Raw genomic sequence first — 21,536 nt, 5'->3', positions numbered from 1 at the left:
AGCACAGACTGGCCTTGAACTCTCCATCTTCCTCCCTACACCTCCCAAGTACTGGAGTTAAAGGTGTCCACTACCATTCCGAATTTTGCACTGTTTTCAGAGTGTCTTTGTGTGTGTGTGTGTGTGTGTGTGAGAGAGAGAGAGAGATGTGTCTGTTCAAGTCACTTAAACAGCTTTACACAACCCTCATAATTTCTTATCCCAATATTTGGGAGGCAGAGGCAGGAAGAAGTTCAAGACGAGTGTGGGCTATATGAGATTCTTGTCTCAAAAAACAAAAACTGAATACATAACCATGCACGCACTCTGTAACCCTGTTTTGTTCTTAATGATTGATCGATAGATTGTTTCGAGACGGCTTCTCTCTGTAGCCCTGGCTGTCTTGGAACTTGCTCTGTAGAGCAGGGTGGCCTGCTTAGAATTAAAGGCGCCATCATGGCCTGGCTCATTTATTTTTATTTATGTGCATGCGTGTGTCTGTGATCGTGAAGGCCAGTAGAGGGCGCGGGATCCCTTGTCTCAGCATTTGCCAGGTGAAAGCAGCTAACTGCAAGACACCTTGTTCTAACACCAGAACAGAGGGAGGACTCTTCGTGTGAAATGAAGTGAGTACTTAGTTGCTCTTTGCAGAGCTCTAGGGCGCTAACTCACAATGAGACCGCACCTAGCGAAGTAGGATTTTTTCTTTTTCCGAGACAGGTTTCCTCTGCGTGGTCCTGGGCGTCTGCAACTCTCTCTGGAGACCAGGCTGGCCTCGAGTTCAGACATCAGCCCAGTAGCGTTCTAAAGCGCTAACTATGCATGCTTATCGACCTAGGGACGAATGGGAGCAGGCCGTGCGGGGCAGGAAGTGACGTCAACGCCGCGCAAGTCTCTTTCCTCTCCGCGTGAGTGGCACTTGGCGCGGACTGGGATTCAACGCTGGTGTTGGCGTGCTGCGGAGCTTCTCTTCAGGTCACTTGTTTGGGCGACCATGGCTACCGATTCCTGGGCGCTGGCGGTGGATGAGCAGGAAGCTGCTGTCAAGTCGGTCAGTGGCCTGGCGGGTATTGGGGACTGAGGCGCTCGCTGTGTCCAGCACGGGCACCTCCGAGGCAGGGCGGCCCACGCGCCGCTTGAGTTTGATGCGGGCAATCGCTGAGTGCTGGTTTGCTCCTAGAGAGAAGAAAACCGGTGTGAGCTTCTTACCTGAATTTGGACCGAAAAGTTGCTCCTGTGCTGACTCTGTCCTCACTGTGTGCCAGGCCCTAAACTGGCCCTTCTCTCGACCTCTTACAAGAAATGGCAACATAAAATCCTCATTTCATTGTTAAGGGACAGTTTTTGAGTGAGTTTATTTTGCTTTTCACCTACCATTCGCTACCTCTAAGCTTAATGCTTAATGTGGTTGGCAGTTTGTAGCTCTCCTGAATAACGGTTTTTGTTTACAACTGTTAATACTTCACAGATACAACCTGTTTAGTAGGCTTTTTCTTTCCTTCTTTTTTTTTAAATTTTATTTCTTTCGTAGTGGTTAGAGACAGCGTAGTACAGGTTGTCCTCCGACTTGCTGTGTAGCTGAGGCTGGCCTTGAGGACCCCTGAATTCCTGTCTTTCTGCCTGCTCTTCAATATTGGAGTTACAAGTTTGCTGCCTTTGTTTTGTTTTTGAGACGGCCCAACTGGCCTGCAGATCCCTGTGAACTCACGGTGGCCTCAAATCCTTTCAGTATCTTTGTTTTGTGTGTTTGGGTCTTTTGCCTGTGTGTACCTGTGCACCAGTTGAGTGCTTACGTATGTTAGGAGAGGGTGTTGGATCCGCGGGAACTGGAGTTATAATCTGTTGTGAGCCTCTCTGTGGTGCTAGGAGCCAAACCCTGGCCCTCTGCAAGAGCAACAAGCTCTCCTAACCACTGAACTCTAGCGTCTTTAATTTTTGTATGTGTTTGTGTGCTTTGAGTATGTATGTGTCATAGGTCATGTGTGCAGGTCAGAAGATAACTTGTGAGGCTAGATTATTGTTCTTGTGGGTCCCAGGGATGAATTCAAGTCGTCAGGCTTGATGACTTGCTATACTGAGCAATCTCATGAGCCCCGGCCTGAAGTTTCAAATCTAGTGTTTAATATGAGATTATACCTAAAAGACAGTGACTGAGAAACTTACATGTTCAGTCAGGCTGCCCTGGAGTTTGCCGTATAAACCAGGATAACCTTGAACTGAGAGATCCACTCCCTCTACTTCTTTAGTACTGGCCCTAAAGGCATGAGTCACCATGCCTGGCTTCATTATGGGATTTGAGAAAAGGATCTCACTCTGAAGTCCAGTCAGGCCTCAACCCCTGGACTCTGGTAATCCTGTCTTACCTGGAATTGCAGGAGAGTACTACCATACGTATCCTTTCGGCTTTTAAAGATGTACTCTCCAAAGCTGGGAGTTAGTTTTGCAGATCACACCTGCCTAGCCTGAATAAGGCCCTGGGTTGGATGCCCTAGCACTGCAGGGGTTAAAAATAATACTATGTCCTTAGTCTCCTTCTGAGCAGACTGTCACACAACCACCTAAACATCCTTGCTATTTGACCTCGCCATCCTGGTTCTCAGGAGGCTGATGTAGTCCCCTTGAGCGATGCTTCACCACCACCACCCTAACATACACACACCCTTCACCACTTAGACCTATGCACGCTTCCTGTCCAGAGAGGCAGGACTAATGGTCAGAGGCTGTGTGCAGAGGGTGACTGCAGAACAAAGATGGACTGTTGACTGGCTGGTGTTTCCCAGCTGTAATTACTGATCACTGTCAATCAAGCCAGCCATACTTGTCTACCAGCAGTTCTTTCCTTGAATGCAGCTGAGAAAGTGATGACAAATTCTTGCTTTTGACATCCTCTTGTCTAGCTCCTCAGAGAAAGGTGTGTGTTAACACATCTATTCTTCGTAACAAATCATGCTTCAATGGGCTTGGTTAGTTTTCTCTTTCATCAGGCCTTTTGGAGGCTACTCTAATTAAGGTGTTTGAATTTAAAAACTCCAGATGGTCTTAATCAAATGTTCAGACCATCCTAGTTGTATATTTCTGTTGATTCCTGTTCATATAATGTGAAAATGATGATCAGCCAACCAGTAATAAGTTCTGCTATGAGATCTCTTCCCCCCTCCCCCCCCAAAGAAGGAGCTGTGTTCACCTGCATCTTCTCTAAAGAGGTCAGATGAACACTCTTGAACTGTCGTGGTGGTTTGAATGAGATGTTCCGCATGGACTTGGACATTTTAACACTTGGTCTTCAGTTGGTGCCCCTGTTTGGCAGGTGCTCAGGAGGTGTGGCTTTGTTGGAGGAGGTGTGTACTGGAGGTAGGACTTGTGAATTAAACAAAACAAAACAAAAGGCCCTATTTTGAGTTCAGTTCAAGATGTAAGCCTTCAGCATCTAGCTCTAGCCACCTAGCTCTGCACCATGCCATGGACTCCTATCCCCAGAATGACTTGAGAACCACAAGCCCAAATAAGCTTTTCCGTAAGCTGTCTTGCTTATGTCTCATCAGAGCGATAGAAAAGTACACATGAGAGTAGGTCTCCTTTCTCAAAGTACAGTAGTGGGAGCTGGAGAGCCAGCTTGGAAAGGACATTATCATTCAGCAAAGCAGAGCCAGTCTGAGAGCATGCTGGGTGTGTTGGCTCACACTTTTGATCTCAGCTCTTGGGAAGCTGAAGCAGGTGGCTCTCTTGAGTACAAGGAGAAGGTGGTCCACCTAGTGTGTTCCAGAATAGCCAAGGCTGTAGAGAGACCCTGTCTCAAAAATTCAACAACTCATGATATTCACTTAAGTAAGGGTTCTTGCAGGCAGACCCAGGGCCCTGGAAACATATCTTATAATACCGTCTATATTGGTTCCTTGACTGTGACAGAATACATGATGGGAGCAATTTAAAAGTCTATTTGGCCAGGCAGTGGTGGTGCACACCTTCAATTTCATCCCTCCAGGGGAGAGGCAGGCAGATCTGAGTTCAAGGCCAACCTGGTCTACCTGGTGAGTTCCTGAACAGCCAGGGCTACACAGAGAAACCCTGTCTCAGAAAACAAACAAACAGTTTATTTAGGCTCATGGTTTGAGAAGGGCACATGGCCTGGAATGGTGGAAGGCATGGTGCTGGGTGCCACACTGCTTCCTCATGTCAGGAAGAGAGGTGAGTGCTGCAGCTTTACTCCCTCTCCTCCCAAGGCCAGGGAAAACATCGATATCTTTCCTGATTGGGGTGGGGGTGGAGGTGTCATCGAATTTTTTTAAAGATTTGTTTATTATTTATACAGCATTCTGCCTGCAAGTATGCTTAAATGCCAGAAGAGGACACCAGATAGCATTATAGATAGTTAGGAGCCACCATGTGGCTGCTGGGAATTGAACTCAGGACCTTTGGAAGAACAGACAGTGCTCTTAACCTCTGAGCCATCTCTCCAGCCCTGTGTTTGTTTGTTTGTCTTTTAAAGCAAGTCTCATGTGACACAAACTGGCTTCTAACTCATGATCTTCAACTTGTGATCTTCCTGCCTCCATCCCCCAGGTACTGGATAAAGGCCTGTTTCGCCGCACCCAGCTACTGTGATGCATTTGAAATTAGCTTGCATGCAGGTGTTTGATAGGATAGAGGATTGTAGTTTATTTAATTATGGGGGTAAAGAGATTGAGGCCTGGCTTAGAGATACCACATCTGTCCCTTTGTTTTTGTCCTGGGTTTGACCTCGCATCACCCCAAACCCAGAGAAACAAACAACTTGCAGATGTTCTAGAAAGAGTATAAGTGAGAAGAAAAGCTCTTTTCGCTTTTGTCCCTGTACCATTATGTTGAACCCACGCCCACCTCCTCTGTTTGTGCTCTGAGGAAGCACGAGCTGTTTTGCCCAGGCCTTCAGCATGTGTTCTACTGAGTGGAGCAAATCAGCTCAGCTCCCCGGCAGCTCACCTTTCAGCTGGCAGCCCCACTGCCCTCTTTAGTTGGGTCTCTTGCTTACTGTTTCCTTTTGTTCTTACTCAGATGAGCAGTTTGCAGATCAAGGAAGAGAAAGTCAAAGCTGACAGCAATGGTGAGTCCCTGGAACTACAGACTAGGCACCTGTTAGACCTGTGCTTGTGCCGCAGCTCACTGCAGTGCGCAGTGCAGCTCTCCCAGAGTCAGTCGACACGTGTCAACCTGGAATGGAGCCCAAATCAGGAACGGGGGTACATTTCGGGAGAGGGAATGTTTTCCAGATTCTCCTAGACTTAAATAACGAAAGTCCCTATTGTATTTTCTCCTGTTTACTTGATGTTTGAATCTTTTGAAGTTTGACTGGGTTCAAGCCAGGAATGTTGGCTCTCATGTGATTCAGGAGGATTTTTGAGGTTTTTTTAGATCCCTCCTCTCCCATTACCACATAGTAAAACCCTGTCTCAGAAACAAACAAACAAGAGCCTTGCAAGGTAATGTAATCCTGTAATCCCAGCACTCGGGGAGGCAGAGGCAGGCGGATCTCTGAGTTCAAGGCTAGCCTGGTCTACAAACCAAGTACAGGACAGCCAAGGCTACTCAGAGAAACCCTGTCTCCGGAAAAAACAAACAAACAAACAAAAATCAACAACTCAGAAAGTATAAAAAGGTACAGAGCCCCCTTTCCACACCATTCCAGTGTTTACTGTTCCCATGCCACCTGTGTTCATTTGTTGGGTTGCCTATGAAACAGCGCCTCAGAGGTATGTAGTTTAAACCTCGTAGCTGCCAGGTGTGGTGGTGCAGGCCCTTACTGCCAGGAGAGGCAGAGGCAGGTGGATTTCTGAGGTAGAGCTACAAAGTGAGACCCTTTCTCAAAAGCAAACAAAATCCAACCACATTAGCTTATTGTTTGAAAGCTCAGGAGAGTAGACAAGATCGAGGTGTCCAAACTTTGTCACTTCTGAGGGATTGTAGAAAAGATCTTGTTCCAGGCCTCTCCCCTGACTCCTGGTGGTTTGTGGCTGTCTTTGGTGTTCCCTTGGGTTTTCTCAGTTTTGTCCAGATCTCTGCCCTCAAGTCACATGGTATTCTCCTCAATATCATTCCTCTTTCCATTATTGGTTGGTTGGTTGGTTGGTTGGAAATGCTAGGGATCGAACTTAAGTTTTAAACATTCGAGGCAAGTGTTTTGTTACCACTCAGCCCTAGGTTTCCCCTTTTTATATTGGCCCAGTAATATTGGATTAGGGTACACTAACCCAGTGGCATCTGCAGTGACCCCATTTGCATATAAGGTCCCTTTCTGAGGTACTGCAGATTAGGAAAAGGATAAGTGAATTTTAGGAATACTGGATTCAGTCTGTAGCACAGAATTGACAGCTGTTGGTGATGTTATACTTTAGTTTCATTTTGCTTGGATTGTTTAGGTCCTTTATTTATTTGTTTGTTTGTTTTTGGCTACAGGGTCTTGCCATATAGCTGAGGCTGGACTTGAATTCATAGCATTCCTTCTACCTCTGCAGCCTAAGGGACAGGATTACAGATTTATGTTACTGTGCCCAGCTCTGAATTTTTAATACAATCCCAAAGTTTCCTTTTTCTTCCAAAATTTTTTTTAATATATAAGGCAAGTACAAGTCGGGATTCATATTTTCATTCTTTCTGTTTTCCTGTCCTCTCTTCCTGCTACTCCCTACTTCTGAAAGGTGACAAGATAGTGCATAGTATACTTGATTTTCTTCATGCAATGATATTCTTCTATAAGCTCTCCTTATTGAACTACACAGCATTATATTATGCTGATATGTCATTAATATAAAGTTTGTCTCAATTTGATATTCCTATTTTTAAAATTTTATTTTAAAATTAGTGTGCATTAGTGTGAAGGTGTTTGATCCCTTGGACTTGGCGGTACAGTCAGTTGTGAGCTGCCATGTGGGTGTTGGGAGTTGATCCTGGGTCCTTTGGAAGAACAGACAGAACCATCTCTCCAGCCCTATTTGATATTATTATAAACAGTATGTCTTAGAATAAGCATGAGCTTAAATATACTGTGCAATATATTTGTACAATAATTTACCCAGGATAGGTTTGTCAGGTCAAGAATATAAGTATTTGGAAAAAAAGAAAATTTTTGGCATGCTGGAGAGATGGCTCGGTGCTTAAGAGTTATCATTGCTTTTGCAGAAACCCAGTTCTGTCTAACACCCATATCAGGTGATTCACCATCCTGTAACTACTCCCTTTTCTGGCCTTTAGGATACCTGCACTCGTGTGCATAGACATATATAATTAAAATAAAAATACATCTTTTCTTTTTCTGTTTGTTTGTTTTTTTGAGACAGGGTTTCACCTGCTTCTGCCTCCTCCATGTGCTGGGAGTAAAGGCATGTGCCACCAACCAGCTAGCTTGAAAATAAATCTATGGTTCACGTGTGCTTGTGCGCATGTGTGACACGTCTGTCGAGTGCACAGGAGGTCAGAAGACAACTTACAGGAGTTGATTCTGTCCTGCCAGGTGTGACCTGGAGATGAACTCAGGTCGTCAGGTGTGACAGCAAACTTCCTTACCTACGGTCTCACAGTATTGACAAATATCTTCAAAGTAGGGCTGAGGGTATATATAGCTCAGGGGTAGACTCCTCTACAGCATGCAGGAGCCCAGATCAACCCTTAGCACCGTATAAACCAGGCGTGCAGGGCCTCTTTAATCTAAACACTCGGAAGTAGAAGCAGGAGGATAGAAGTTCAGTATCATCCTCTGCTTCACAGTAAACTCGGCCACTGAGCTACATGAGATCCTGTCTCAAAACCAAAATAAAATCTATCCTCTGTAAGATTGGTTTATTTTTAGTGTTTTGAAGCACAGTCTCTATATAAAGCCTTGACAGACCGGGCTGGCCTCACTCTGGGTGTGCTTGTTTCTGCTTCCCCACTCCTGGAATCATTCACCACTATGTGAGGCTCTCCGTAAGTATCCTGTGATTTCAAGTATTTCTGTCAACAGAGCCTGAAAGTGTCTGCTTCCCTACAGTCTCATAACAAAGTGTTTAGTCGGACTTTTTAGGAGTTTCTCTAGTCTTATAGGTAAAAAATAGGGAATAGAATTCATGATGTGATGTTATGCTGTATTTTAGGATAACTAAGTCAGAAACTACCTGTTTTTGTGATTCTACATTCAAGGTTTTCTTATGCACTTACGTATATTGTAAACATAAAATCATTAAATAGAAAAAAAATTCCATCTGTTTACATTTTTCACTTCAGTAAGTTTTTCAGTGCTTATACTGTCTCAGCCTTTAGGTGGGGTAGTGTTTGCCTTTTTGGTGACAGCTCTTTTCTTGTGTAGGTGTTATCAAAGCCAGCACTGCTGCAGAAAAGACAGAGGACGAAGAGAAAGGTAATCATTCTTTTAAGTTGCAAGAGCCTTAGTATGGCCGGGGCTTACCCACCCCAAGCCAAAGACCCCCTTGACTTACAAGAACAAGTACATGAGGGGGAAGTCAAGAGTGTGCAGTTCCTGAAGCCAGAGAAAATGGCTTCAATGGTAGTGTGTCAGATCTGGGAAGAAGGCTCACTGAGTAAAGTGCTTCCATGAAAGCGTGACCTGAGTTCTACCCCGGTGTGTACTTCACAGAGCATGCATCAGTAAGCCTAGCTCTGATGGAGAGTGGTATGATGGCAACGGGGGATCCTGAGCTGTCTGCCAGCCAGTCTAACAGTTGGTAGGCTCCAGGCTTGTTGAGAGACCACACCTCAAAAAAATAGGGTATGAAGCAATGGAGGAAGATGCACAATACAATCTCTGACCTCCACACTCATGTGCACGTTTGTGTACACCTTTGTGTACACACACACACAGACACAAATGCAAAAGGGATGTATGGATGTCAGGCTGGACATGTACCTCAAGGGCAGAACACTTGTCTGGTGTGCTAGGCCCTGAGTTCTATCCCCAGCACTGGAAAAACAAACAAGGGTGTCACTGTAGTGACAAGGTGATTAAGGAAAGAAGCATCATGTTTATAGTCTCAGCTGTTTGAGAGGCTCAGGCAAGTGAGGCTTAAAACAAAAAATAGCTTACTAGTGCAGGGACAGAATCCATGCACTCAGGGCCTTGTGGCAGGAGAGTGCTGTGGCTTCAGCTGAGCCCCTATAAGGTGAAAATAGGTGAGACTCAAAAAGTTAAAGATGAAAGGCAGTGGGATTGGGCTTTTCTCCAACTGTGAGTGCTTGTCAGGGTTTAGTGTAAAGACACAAAGAGTGGGGCTTGCCCCGAGTGGATGAGGAGAATGTCCTTTCTTCCTGACAGAGGACAGAGCTGCCCAGTCTTTACTCAACAAGCTGATCAGAAGCAATCTTGTGGATAACACCAACCAAGTGGAAGTCCTGCAGAGGGACCCAACCTCCCCGCTCTACTCAGTGAAGTCTTTCGAAGAGCTTCGCCTGTGAGTGTTCAGCTTTGAACAGCTACTACCCGCTCCCAGTAAAACAGTATCTCTACACTGGGCATGGCAAAACATATTTTAATCCCAGCATTCAGGAAGCAGAGGCGGGGGATCTGTGAGTTCAGTCTAGCTGGGACTGCATAGAGAGACTCTCTCAAAGATAACAAATCCAGCATTTCAGATCCCTGTGGACTTTTACTTTGGCTTTAAAATTTGCTTAAGTCATACTTATGTCTTTGATTAGGCAATAATCTGCGTAATTAAAAAATGAGTGTGGGAGGGGTGGGGGTGTGGTAGAGGGAGTGCTTGCTCAACAAATGGGAAGTCCTGTGTTTGATCCCTAGCACTGCACAAAACAAGCACTTGGCGGCATGCCTATAATCCCAGCATCTGCAGGCAGGGGATCAAAAACTCAAGGTCATCCTAGGTTGCACAGCAAATCTGAGGCCTGGCTGGACACATGAGACTGTGATGGTTACAGTGATGGTCTTCTACCCCTCCTGACTACCCATTTTCTTCCAAGGTAGCTCTTTTCTTTTTCTGGGGACACTGGATCTCAGAGCAGTCTGGTGGTGCTGCAGGCCCATAATCTAGCTGTTTTGAAGTAGGGGGAGCAGAAGTTGAGGATCTGCCTGGGCTACAGAGTATATGTGGGATCTCACTATGCTGCTCTTGATAGCCTTGGACACCTGGGCTCAAGGATCCTCCCACCTGAGCCTCATGGGTAATTGGGACTGTGCATGTGCACCTGATTTTCTCTGTAGAGACTGAAATGCTATAGATTCATTTATCAGAGCTGAAAGTCTTTTTTTCTTTTATACTCTTAGAACTTTGAATAAAATATTGGATGACAGGTGATTTCTGGATGTCAGGAACATGTCTTATTAGGTAAGCCCTTTGGAAGACTACAGGGTTTACAACATTTTTAGAAAGTGTCTGAAGAACCTGGGTTCCTGGGACCTTGAGTACAACACAGCCCTTGTAGGTCAGCCTTTGAGGGAAGGGACCACTTTTAATAATGAAGTGTACTTAACAGCTCTCAGGAGGGGTTTCTAATAATTTGAAATGAGACCGCGCTGTATCGCATCGTGTCTGTACTCAACACTGCCACACCGACCGCTTGAACATGCAGAATGGATGGAGCTCACGTGGCAAATATTGTGTGCGTGTGACAAAGACATTTACCTCTGAGCCTGCACCACATCCATTCAGCTAGACATCCCAGGGACCCTCCTGTATCTGCCCCTCTGCTATTCCTGGGCTTATAGCATGTAGCACCACTCCTCCTTAGCTTTTCCATGGGTGCTGGGCATGTAAAACCATGCTTACACCGTCAGGCTCGCGTGGCAAGACTTTACCAGCTGAGCTATCTCAGCAGCCCCATTCCTGTCAGATTTCTATCACAATCTTTTTTGTTTGGTTCAGTTGGTTGGTTGGTTTTGTGTTTTTGAGACAATGTTTCTCCGATTAGTCCTGGCTATCCTGGAACTAGTTCTGTAGACCAGGCTGGACTCACAGAGGTCCACTTTCCTCTGCCTCCCAAGTGCTACAATTAAAGGCTTGTGCCACCACTGCCTGACAAAAATAATTTTTTTAATTTAGTTTTATTTATTTATTTCTTATTTTAATGCATGAGTGCTTTTGTCTGCATGTATGTATGTACCTGGAGCAAGTGGAGGTCAGAAGGCAGCAGACCTGGAATTGTAACAGATGGCTGTGAGTCACCATGTAGGTGCTGGGAACAGAACTCGGGTCCTCTAGAAGAGCAGCCAGTGCTGCTCTTAACCACTGAGACATACCCCCCCCCCCGCTTTTTTTCTTCCTCCTCCTCCCCCTGCTTCGTCTTCGTCTTCCTATATAGCATGAGATAGTGTAGGTTATCTGAGGACTTACAGTGATCCTCCTGCCTCAGCTTCCTAAGTGCTAGGATTACACGTGTGAGCCAGTTGTCTTAGCTGTGTCAGGACAATCTGATGTGCTCCATTGTTTCCTAAGTCTGAGGTAGTTCTTCCACACTCTTGAGTTTTTGATTCATTTGAAAGACTTGCACTTTCAGTTTAGCTCCTCGTCCATTGCTGTTTGTGAAAGAACCTAGTTAAGTAGCCATGGATGGCCTGGAACTAACAGATACAGAGCTGAGCTACCACTTGGAGCTTGAATTGTCTTCTTATTGAGTTGTTGGACGGTAACTGGATGGAGCCTAGGTTGCTGTTTGGGGTTCTCTCATTCTTTGTTATGTGCCTGTGCATGGGAATGCATGAAGGCCTGGGACTGCTTGTCTTGCCCTCTCATTTCCCACCTTGTTTTCTGACAGGGCCTCTCACTGAGCTTGTAGCTTACCTGTTGGCTAGACTGGCTGGCCAGCAAGCTGGGAATACAGACCCCCCGCCCCGACACACACACACACACACACACACACACACACACCCTTACACCCTTTGCAAACACTAGGATCACAGACATGTGCCACCGTGCCAAACTTGAATTATTTTATAATTAAAGATTTGAAATGCAAAAGAAAAAAAAAGAAGCCAGTGGAACCTGTTGGGTTGGTGAATATTATTAGGTGGTGACCTTTTTTTAAACAAGCACGTCAGAGGCCGCCTTTATTACCAAATAGAGAATACCAAAGGGTTTTGTTTATTTTGAAAATTAGCTATTTCTGAGAACCCACATATGCCTGAAGAGTTGGCTTCATAGAGAAATACAGAAAACTTAAAAGAACTTTGGTTTGGCATTTATTTTTCTCCTTAGTTTTCTTTATTTGTGAATATGAACGCTTTAATTTTCTGTATGCCTACATGATAGAAGAGCATCAGACAGAAAAGTGCTTCAGATTTCATTGTAGATAGTTATGAGCCACAATGTGGTTGCTGGGAATTGAACTCGGAACCTCTGAATGAGCAGCCAGTGCTCTTAACTGCTGAGCCATCTTCCTAACTCCTTTAAAAATATTTTTATTGCAAATTTTTAATATTTTTAATTTAATATAAAATTTTCATTCTTTTTTTTCTGTGTGTGTGTGTGTGTGTGTGTGGATACCTGTGTGTGTGCACCAAGAGCATGCCTGGGGCCCTTAGAGGCCAGAAGAGTGCAGTCAGTCAGGTCTCAGAACTGTAGTTAGAATTTGGGTCCTGAGAATCTAACCAAGTTCCTTTGTAAGAGGTTAGTTCTCTTAACTGCTCAGCTATCTCTCTAGCCTCATTGTCCTTTAAGGGTTTTTTTTTTTTTTTTTTACTGCATTTATTTGTGAGCGTGTGTCTGTGTGTGTGCTCGTGCACGCACAGAGGTTAGAGGATAAGTTGTGGGAGTCCCCCTGTCTATCAAGTGGGGTCCAGCTGACAGATCAAACTCAGGTCATCAGGCTTTGTAGCAGGTGCCTTTATTCAGCCATCTTGCTAGTCTATTGCCATCCTTCCCCACAAAGATAAAGTCTCACTGAGTAGCTCAGGATAGTATGCAATTCATGGCAATCCTCTTCCTCCAGCTCTCTTACTGCAATTGTAGGCCCAGCTATTAGCTTTTCTGTGATTCCTGCACTCAATAAAGACAGAGGTAAAGTGATTCAAGCCTGCCCTCAGCAACATAGTGAGTTCAAGGCTAGACTGGGCTAGTGAACACTTTCCTTTAAAAAAACAAAACAAAAAACAACAACAACAACAAAACAAAACAGAAAGCCTTCTGGGCTAGCAGATGGCTCAGTGGGTAAAAGCTATTGCTGTGCAAGCTGATGACTTCAGTTCAATTTCAGAACTGACTCCTGAAAGTTGTCCTGTAACCTCCATGTGTCCATGGGACAGAGCAGGCAACACCTGCACTCCCGGGTGTGTCATGCACAAATGCGTAATAATAAGCAAACAAAAATTAAAAATAAGAGTTTTGTGTATTTTTTGTTAAATACTTTATCAATAGAGGTAGTAGAGAACATATTATGAATACATATAAACATAATATTAATTGATGCTTGTTGTATAGTTACTTAAGAACTTGTTTCCAGGACTTGGATGGGGATAGACCATCCAAGATCCAGGAGAATGCATTGCCCATGATGCTTGCTCAGTGAGCATAGTGCTTGCCTGGCACGCGTGAAGCCCTGGGCGCAGTTCCATACTACATAAGTGTGGTGATGGACTCACTAGATGAGTCGTGGTCGGGTATATCAAGTTCCAGGACAGCCACTGCTACGTAGAGACCTTATCTCCAAGAAATAAAAATAAATTTTGGTTTTTTGGTTTTGGTGGTTGTGGTGTGGTTTTTCTTTGTGTAGTCTTGGCTATCCTGGAACTCTCTCTCTGTAGACCAGGCCGGCCTCGAACTCACAGAGATCCGGCTGCCTCTGCCTCCCAGGTGCTGGGATTAAAGGTGTGTACCACCACCGCCCAATTAAATAGTTTTTAAAAAATGAGTCAGGATGATCAGAAGAATTAAGAAAGGATAGCCTTGGCTACCTGAGACACTGCCAAAAAGACTTCTGAAAATTCCATTTTCTTTTTCTTTTTTTCTTTTTTTTTTCAAAACAGGGTTTCTCTGTGTAGCCTTGGTTGTCCTGGGCTGTGTAGACCAGCTGGCCTCAAACTCACAATGATCCGCCTGCCCCTGCCTGCCTGAGTGCTGGGATTACAGGCATTCGCCACAATGCCTGCTCCAGTCCTTTTTTCTGTCTTCCATGGACACCCACGCACATCTATGCATACACATAGATAAAGATAAATCTTTTTAAAAAATTAGTTAGGAGCTGGTAAGGTGGTTCGTTGGGTAAAGGCACTTGCCACCAATCCTGATAACTTAAGTTCAGTCCCTAGGACCTTCATGGTAAAAGGAGAACACTGCCTTGTGCAAGTTGCCCTCTGGCCTTTACCTGAACACCGTGGCACAATCACACGTGTATCTATAGAGAATAAATAAATGTAAACTTTAGAATAATAGTTTGATTGAGATAGGAAGTGTGTCTTGCTAGATCTAGGAAAAGATGATAAGCCTCTCAAACCATTTGAATTGCTAGAAATCCATCTCATCTCTACGTTTCCTCCTAGGAAACCACAGCTTCTCCAAGGAGTCTATGCCATGGGCTTCAATAGACCATCCAAGATCCAGGAGAATGCATTGCCCATGATGCTTGCTGAACCGTGAGTGCAGACCCAACCGTACCTTTTCAGAATTGGTTTCACTAAATGCTTCATGACTGGCTTTCATTGTTTCTGGGCACAAAATGGGCTTTCTGGGACAACTTGCTTTCTCAGGAAAAGAGCTTTGGAAGCACAAGGAGAATCACATGGATTTGAACACATTTCATTCTTATGATGTGGTGTTGAGACAGTTTCTCTGTGTAGCCCTGGCTGTCCTTGCTCACTCTGTAGAGTAAGCTGGCCTCAAACTCACAGAGATCCATCTGCTTCTGCCTCCTACTTGGGATTAAAGGCGTGTTCCATCATGCCTCCAAGGGTTTCTTCTAAGCCACCCATTAGACCTAATTATGGACTCCACATGCAGAAGACAGACATGCATCATGAGTGTGATGCCAACCTCCTGGGCTATATATTGGACCCTGAGAAAAGAAAGGAGAATGTGCCACCTGTGTCAGTCTTGTATTATCTGTACAGATGGGAAGAGAGAGTATTCAGAAAGAGCAGAAATTCAGGGCATGTTATAATTCATTGGGACTTTTGTGGCCTAGATCTTACTCTGCTGTTTTGATTTCTCTCTCTCTCTCTCTCTCTCTTTCTCTCTGGGACACTTGGGGCTTTAGAACTAGGACACTTCAGAATCTGGAATGAGGATTTTGTTGGTGTGAGTCCAGCTAAATAATCATTTCCTTTTTTAACAACTAACAGAAAAAAAAAATGGAGTTGGTGAAGTGGCTCTGGGTAAAGGCCCTTTCCAGTAACTGACACCTGTAGGATGATCCCTGGGACCCATGTGGTAAAAGGAAGGAGCCACCTCCTAAAAATTGTCCTCTGATTGTCCACTTGCATAGCTCCAGTCCCCAAAACACTAAACTAAACATAATTTATAAATCTTTAAAAGGGGCTGGAGAGGTGGCTCAGTGGTTATAAGACCACTTCCTGCTCTTCCACAGGCCCCAGGTTTGGGTCCTATTACTATGTCAGTGGTTATAAGACCACTTCCTGCTCTTCCACAGGACCCAGCTTTGGGTCCTATTACTATGTCAGGTTGTTCGCAACTTCCTATGACTCCAGCTCTGATTCTCTCTTCTGGTCTCAGTGGGCTCTGACTTGCACTGACGTACAGATGTATATAAAATGAATGAGTAAAAGCATTTTTCAAATGTGGAGTAGAGATATTGTTCAGTGCCAGATTACACAGCATGTGCAGGGCGCAGAGTCAGTCCTCGCAATTGCCAAATAAAATGATGCACTGCAATTAATTTCTGTTCAGTGCAAACACATAGATAATAGAACGAACGTTAACCGAGAGAGGCTTATTCTATGTAGGAAAAAACATTTCAACCTTTATTATTAACTTATTTTTTTTATCTTTGAGATAGGATCTTACTGTGTACCATTGACTGGCCAGGAGCTTGCTATGTAGACCAGGCTGCTCTCAAACTCACAGAGATCTGCCTGTGTCCACCTCCTAAGTGCAGGAATAAAAGCATGGATCACCGCACCTCACTCCAATATTAATTTTATTTCCGTTCTTTTTAAATGCAGCCCCCAGAACCTGATCGCCCAGTCTCAGTCTGGTACTGGGAAAACAGCTGCCTTTGTCCTAGCTATGCTCAGCAGAGTGGAGCCAGCAGACAGACACCCTCAGGTAAGTATTAAGATGCCTGGGATCTGTGCTTGTCTTCCGTGACACTAAGTAGCCATGTGATGAGGCGTAATTAATGTTGGCACCTTAGTCTTTGGCTATCACATAGCAGGTTAATGCTCCAGGCTTTGGGGGTTAGAGTTCTTTTGGAGACAGCAGCTTTAAGCAGTGATTTCTGAAGGCCTTCAATAATACCAAACCAGGGCTCCCATGAGGGCAGGGTTCCTTACTGAAGGCGTTTGTTCAACAGGTGAGAGGTGGGTGCGCGTGAGGAGTAGGGCCCCTGGGCTATTTGAAGAGGTAATAGCGTCAGTGTGCTAGTGGGCTTAGCCCTGTTGTCTGTTACTAAAGTCGTCTTCTGTGATTCTCTGCCAGTGTTTGTGCCTGTCCCCAACATATGAGCTGGCACTTCAAACAGGAAAAGTGATTGAGCAAATGGGCAAGTTTCATCCAGAATTGAAGCTGGCTTATGCTGTTCGAGGCAATAAACGTGAGTACGGGGGATGAAATCTAAACAGAGATCATGGAATTCATAAGCAAACTGATAAAAATAATTTTTTTTTGTTTTTAGCAGGAAGTAGAAACATTTTGTGTCCATAGTACACTGAACAGGTGCTGTTGTACTTCATAGCCGAAGGAGCAAAGCTTGAGGATAGCCCTCACGTGTGATTTATTTATTGGGATGGGATTGTGTGTAGGTTAGAGGATAATTTGTGGGAGTCAGTTCTTTCACCACGTGGTTCCCAGGGATTAAATTTACTTCTTCAGATCTACCAGAAGCCTTTGCACACTGAGCAATCTTAGCAGCCCCTACGCGTGTTTTGAAATCTGAAAATGACTTGTTCTGACAATTCTGAGAGGATGTGTAAGGTGATTATTTCCAGACCTGGCTTTGCCTTTGGGATACCTGAAGAGAACATGTCTTTTCCACAGTGGAAAGAGGTCAGAAGGTCAGTGAGCAGATTGTCATTGGTACCCCGGGGACCGTCCTGGACTGGTGCTCCAAGCTGAAGTTCATTGACCCCAAGAAGATCAAGGTGTTTGTTCTGGACGAGGCTGACGTGATGATAGCAACTCAGGGCCACCAAGACCAGAGCATCCGCATCCAGAGGTAGGAACCAGAGGCAGGAGGAACTTGCCAAGGCCTCCTCTTTCCCCTTTGGGTTCTTTGTTCTGCTCTGTGCAGCAGCATCTGTCTGATGGGCCATTTCCACAGCAGCTCTCACCATGCCCCCAGCATGGGTTGAGAAGAGACCTGCAGTGCCTTGATGGGTCTGCTCCTGCCTCCCCAGGATGCTCTGTATCCAAGTCAGCCCTCTGGGGCTACAGCCCATCCTGGCCAGGGAGGCCGAGCTTGTGTTCCTTCTGGCAAAAGCCATGGAGTCGTGCAAAGTGCCTGGGCCTCCACTTGCAGGATGCTGCCCAGAAACTGCCAGATGCTGCTTTTCTCTGCCACCTTTGAAGACTCGGTGTGGAAGTTTGCCCAGAAGGTGGTCCCAGACCCCAACATCATCAAACTGAAGCGCGAGGAGGAGACTTTGGACACCATCAAACAGTACTATGTCCTTTGCAATAACAGAGAGGAGAAGTTCCAGGCCCTGTGCAACCTGTATGGGGCCATCACCATCGCTCAAGCCATGATCTTCTGCCATGTGAGTAGCTGATGTTGGGAGGCACTGCCCCTCCTTTATTTAGCACCACTTCCTTTGACAGAAGGAACAAATTCTCTGAGGAGCAAAGAACTGGCTTGTGGGAATGGAGAAGATGCTTTATTTTAGTGGTCGTGTTCTGGGAGGTACATACCTTTAACACAGCTTTCCCAGGACAGTATCTATTTGTGGGAGATATGTTATTGAAAATCCAAAAGAGGTCACTGATGATTTGTAAGGAAAAGAAGAAATTTAACAAGCTGGCTACCTTTCCCTGGAAAAAGCACTTGCAAATAGTATTAGGAGACAAAAAGAGTAAGACACGTTCTCTTCTATTAAAGCCAAACTTTCTGCGTTGATTTTATGTTGTTTTCGAGACGGGGTTTCTCTGTATAGTAAAGGCTGGCCTTAAACTCAGAGATCCACCTTACCTACCTCTGCCTCCTGATGGCTGGGATTAAAGTTGCAGTATGTTCTTTTAACTACTGAGCCATCTCTCCAGCCCATTATTGTCTTATGTCATACCTGAGCCAATCAGTGATTGCTTCTGCATTTAGTAATCCTGTCTCTTGAGACTCTCTTTACCCAAAACCATCTCTTCATGTCTCTTGGACATGGCATGTCTGACATGTCTCTTCATGACATGGCCATGTCAAAGAGTCCAGATAATGGAGTAATAGTCTTTTGGAATTTCTATGGTTTCCTCTAGCTCCTTTGTGACCCATTCAGGTTTTGTTTTTGAGATAAGGTCTCAATATGTAGCTCAGACTGGCCATCAACTTTAGGTTTTTCTGCCTCACTTTCCAAGTGCTGGGATTATAAGTAGGTTTATTTTGTTTTTAATGTATTTGTTCATATGTATCAGCATCTCTGTGCATGTACACCTGCATGCTCAGAAAGGGGCATTAGATCCCTTTTTAAAAAATGATTTAATTTTATGTGCATTAGTGTGAGGGTGTCAGATCCCTTGGAATTGGTGTTACAGACAGTTGTGAGCTGCCATGTGGGTGTTGGGAATTGAACCTGGGTCCTTTGGAAGTGCTCTTAACCACTGAGTCCTCTCTCCAGGAACCCCGCCCCTGTCCTTTAAATAGATAGTCATGAACTGCCATGTGGTTGCTAGGAATTGAACTCTGCTCAGGACCTCTGGAAGAGCACAATGCTCTTAATGGCTGAGACATCTCATTAGCCCCTGTTGTTGTTTTAATTAACATTCATTTATTTTATCTTGTGTGTATATACATGCAACAGCATGTCAGGATATCTGGGGAGTCTATTCTCTTCCACAGTGTGAGTCTTGTGGAATCAAAATTAAATCATTAAGTATGGCAGCAAATATCTTTGCCTACTGAACCATTTTACCACACTGAAGTTTATTTTGATAGTGGAAACTTAGTAAAATTATTTCCCAAGTGACATTTTTGTTTGCTTTTGTACTGTCAGGTTGGCAGTTTTAGCATATTTAATGTTAGTTGATAAGTTTTCAGGTACGGTCTAGATTCACAAGTCTTTTTAGGTACTGAGATTTATTAAATGTTTGGTTTCTTTTCTAGACCCGGAAAACAGCTAGCTGGCTGGCAGCGGAGCTCTCCAAGGAGGGCCACCAGGTGGCTCTGCTGAGTGGAGAGATGATGGTGGAGCAGAGAGCTGCAGTGATTGAGCGCTTCCGAGAAGGCAAAGAGAAGGTTCTGGTGACCACCAACGTGTGTGCCCGAGGTGAGCAGAGACTGGCCCGGTTCACCAGGCGTGGGGTCCCAGGCCCTCCCTGTGAGCAAGAAAAGTACTTGTGTCCGTGGTCTCATGGAGGTGGGAGGGTTTAAGGGCAATCCTTCCTAGAGAAGCTGATTCCCGTGGGCAGTAAGAACCTCGTGGGAGATGCCAGCAGTCCTGCCTTGGTGGGAAGAAACTCAGGCTTCCAGACGCTTGCTCCACGTCTTGTAGAGTTCTGTTCTTCTGCCTAGGCTAGAGTCCTATTTAGTGGGGTCCTCTCTAGGGCCCCCATCCTGGTGTGACCTGTCCAGGCCATGTGTCCAGCAGAAGAGAGAGTGTGTGTGTCTGATGGTGGCCCACTGTGTCACCTCCCTTCAACCCCTTTGTACAGGTATTGATGTTGAACAAGTGTCTGTCGTCATCAATTTCGACCTTCCTGTGGACAAGGACGGGAACCCAGACAATGAGACCTACCTGCACCGCATTGGGCGCACGGGCCGCTTTGGCAAGAGGGGTCTGGCGGTAAACATGGTTGACAGCAAGCACAGCATGACTATCCTCAACAGAATCCAGGAGCATTTTAGTGAGTCCCTGAGTTGGCTATGCGTGGAACCTTTTCAGAGGGGCATGTGGGAGAGGGGCGGTTTCCTTTGTCCCCGAGCGGGCTCTGCCCCCACACATGCTGTCGCCATCGGCATGTTGTCAGGGAGCGCAGTCAGGGCTCAGGAGTGGAATATCAGTGCCCTGGGACCAGGCTAGGAGAACCTGGCTTCCTGGGAGGTTGGCAGGAGTGGCCCGGGCCCTGGAGCCAGCTGTCCAGGCTGAGGCAGCCTGCCTTGTGCTAGAGGAAGCATCACTGTTGCACAGGAGTTGCCTCCCCAGACTGCCTGCGGCTCTGAGTGACTTGGTTGATTTCCATGGTGGTCTTCCAATCTTTTTCTCCCTCAGATAAGAAGATAGAAAGATTGGACACAGATGATCTGGATGAGATCGAGAAAATAGCCAACTGAGAAGCTTCTCCAGCAGCTGACGCCACCCTCAGCACTGTTCCTGCCTGGGAGCCTAGTGCTTTCATGGCATAGGCCTTGACAGACACCTCAGAGACCAAGGCCTGAGTAGAGACTACCTACCTCATTCAGAATTACGTTTGGACTTGACAAATTTTCGAAAACAGTAGGACGAAAATCTAAGGAGATTTTGCATTTTAGAAAGTAGTCAGAGCTGGGTGTCCCGGTACACACCGGGACACCCAGCACTTGAGAGGCTGAGTTACAGGACAGCCAGAGACATGTAGTGAGACACTCTCCATGCAAGAGTCCTTTCCACTAACCCTTTTAAAGCCAGTTTTCTCTTGTATGGTAATAAGGTTGCTGTTGGTGATGTTTGGGCCCCAGACTGTGTACCCACTCTCTGGCTACATGTGTTTGGACCAAACTCCAGCCTTGAATAAGTGACAGAAGAAAAGGTGTTCAGAGAGGCCAGGAGAAGCACAGCATGGCTGTGGCAGGCTGCCTTTGATGGAACTAATAGAGACCCTCTGTACTCCACCCACCCATACCACCTCCTCAGTTCCTCCCTGGTGAGATTCTTGGCTACTACTTTATTTTTCAGGTTGACAGACTCAAGACATAGGTCTATTGGGTAGACAGTTCCTTTGAAGATGGAGTCTGTCTTTACCCCTGCTCACTTCATCTGTTCTGTGCCTGGCTCCATTATTTGGTTCTAGTGCATAGGGTTTCATGCCAAGCAGTAATTTAGAAAGGACGTTATGACCAAGCAAGACCTCTTTAATTATGCTGTAAGCAGGCTTATGGGTTATTTCATACATTGTGTGAATAAGATTAGATAAATCCGTGATAAAACGAAGTTCTATGAAATTTTAAAATAATTATGAGAAGCATTTTACTAATCATGGTTTATTTGTATTTTTATGCTTACTAGACTAATATATGCTCATTAAAAAGTGTGTATAAAAAGTGCTCTGTGTGCTCCCTGGAGGCACCGCAGCTACCAG

The 21,536-nt window shown here is 45.3% G+C and overlaps 1 protein-coding gene across 2 annotated transcripts; it reads left to right on the top strand.

Moving 5' to 3' along the window:
• The first annotated feature begins 875 nt into the window (after positions 1-875).
• LOC129686922 (ATP-dependent RNA helicase DDX19A) lies at positions 876-21,439 on the top strand. Of its 2 annotated transcripts, XM_055621091.1 has the most exons (12): positions 876-1,030; positions 5,011-5,059; positions 8,294-8,344; positions 9,257-9,392; positions 14,426-14,518; positions 16,064-16,166; positions 16,539-16,653; positions 17,097-17,274; positions 17,578-17,815; positions 19,366-19,528; positions 19,914-20,105; positions 20,471-21,439. In XM_055621091.1, the coding sequence occupies exons 1-12, from the start codon at positions 974-976 to the stop codon at positions 20,530-20,532; spliced, it is 1,437 nt and encodes a 478-aa protein (XP_055477066.1). In that variant the 5' UTR covers positions 876-973; the 3' UTR covers positions 20,533-21,439. The 2 variants fall into 2 exon arrangements, with proteins under 2 accessions (XP_055477066.1, XP_055477067.1); XM_055621092.1 differs by lacking the exons at positions 876-1,030; positions 5,011-5,059; positions 8,294-8,344; positions 9,257-9,392 and adding an exon at positions 9,709-10,280 and having other exon boundaries at positions 20,471-21,433.
• The last annotated feature ends 97 nt before the right edge of the window (positions 21,440-21,536 follow it).

The sequence above is a fragment of the Psammomys obesus genome, unplaced genomic scaffold (assembly GCF_907164565.1).
Source record: "Psammomys obesus unplaced genomic scaffold, mPsaObe1.curated_primary_1811, whole genome shotgun sequence".
NCBI lineage: Eukaryota > Metazoa > Chordata > Mammalia > Rodentia > Muridae > Psammomys > Psammomys obesus.
This window is presented reverse-complemented; position numbering and strand designations above follow the sequence as displayed.

Bases quoted from the DNA above. Each gene is read 5' to 3' on its own strand.
- LOC129686922 (XM_055621091.1), top strand. From the start codon at position 974: ATGGCTACCGATTCCTGGGCGCTGGCGGTGGATGAGCAGGAAGCTGCT. The intron at 1,031-5,010 runs GTCAGTGGCCTG...GTTCTTACTCAG, and splicing joins AGGAAGCTGCTGTCAAGTCG to ATGAGCAGTTTGCAGATCAA. The intron at 17,275-17,577 runs GTAGGAACCAGA...CTCCACTTGCAG, and splicing joins CAGAGCATCCGCATCCAGAG to GATGCTGCCCAGAAACTGCC.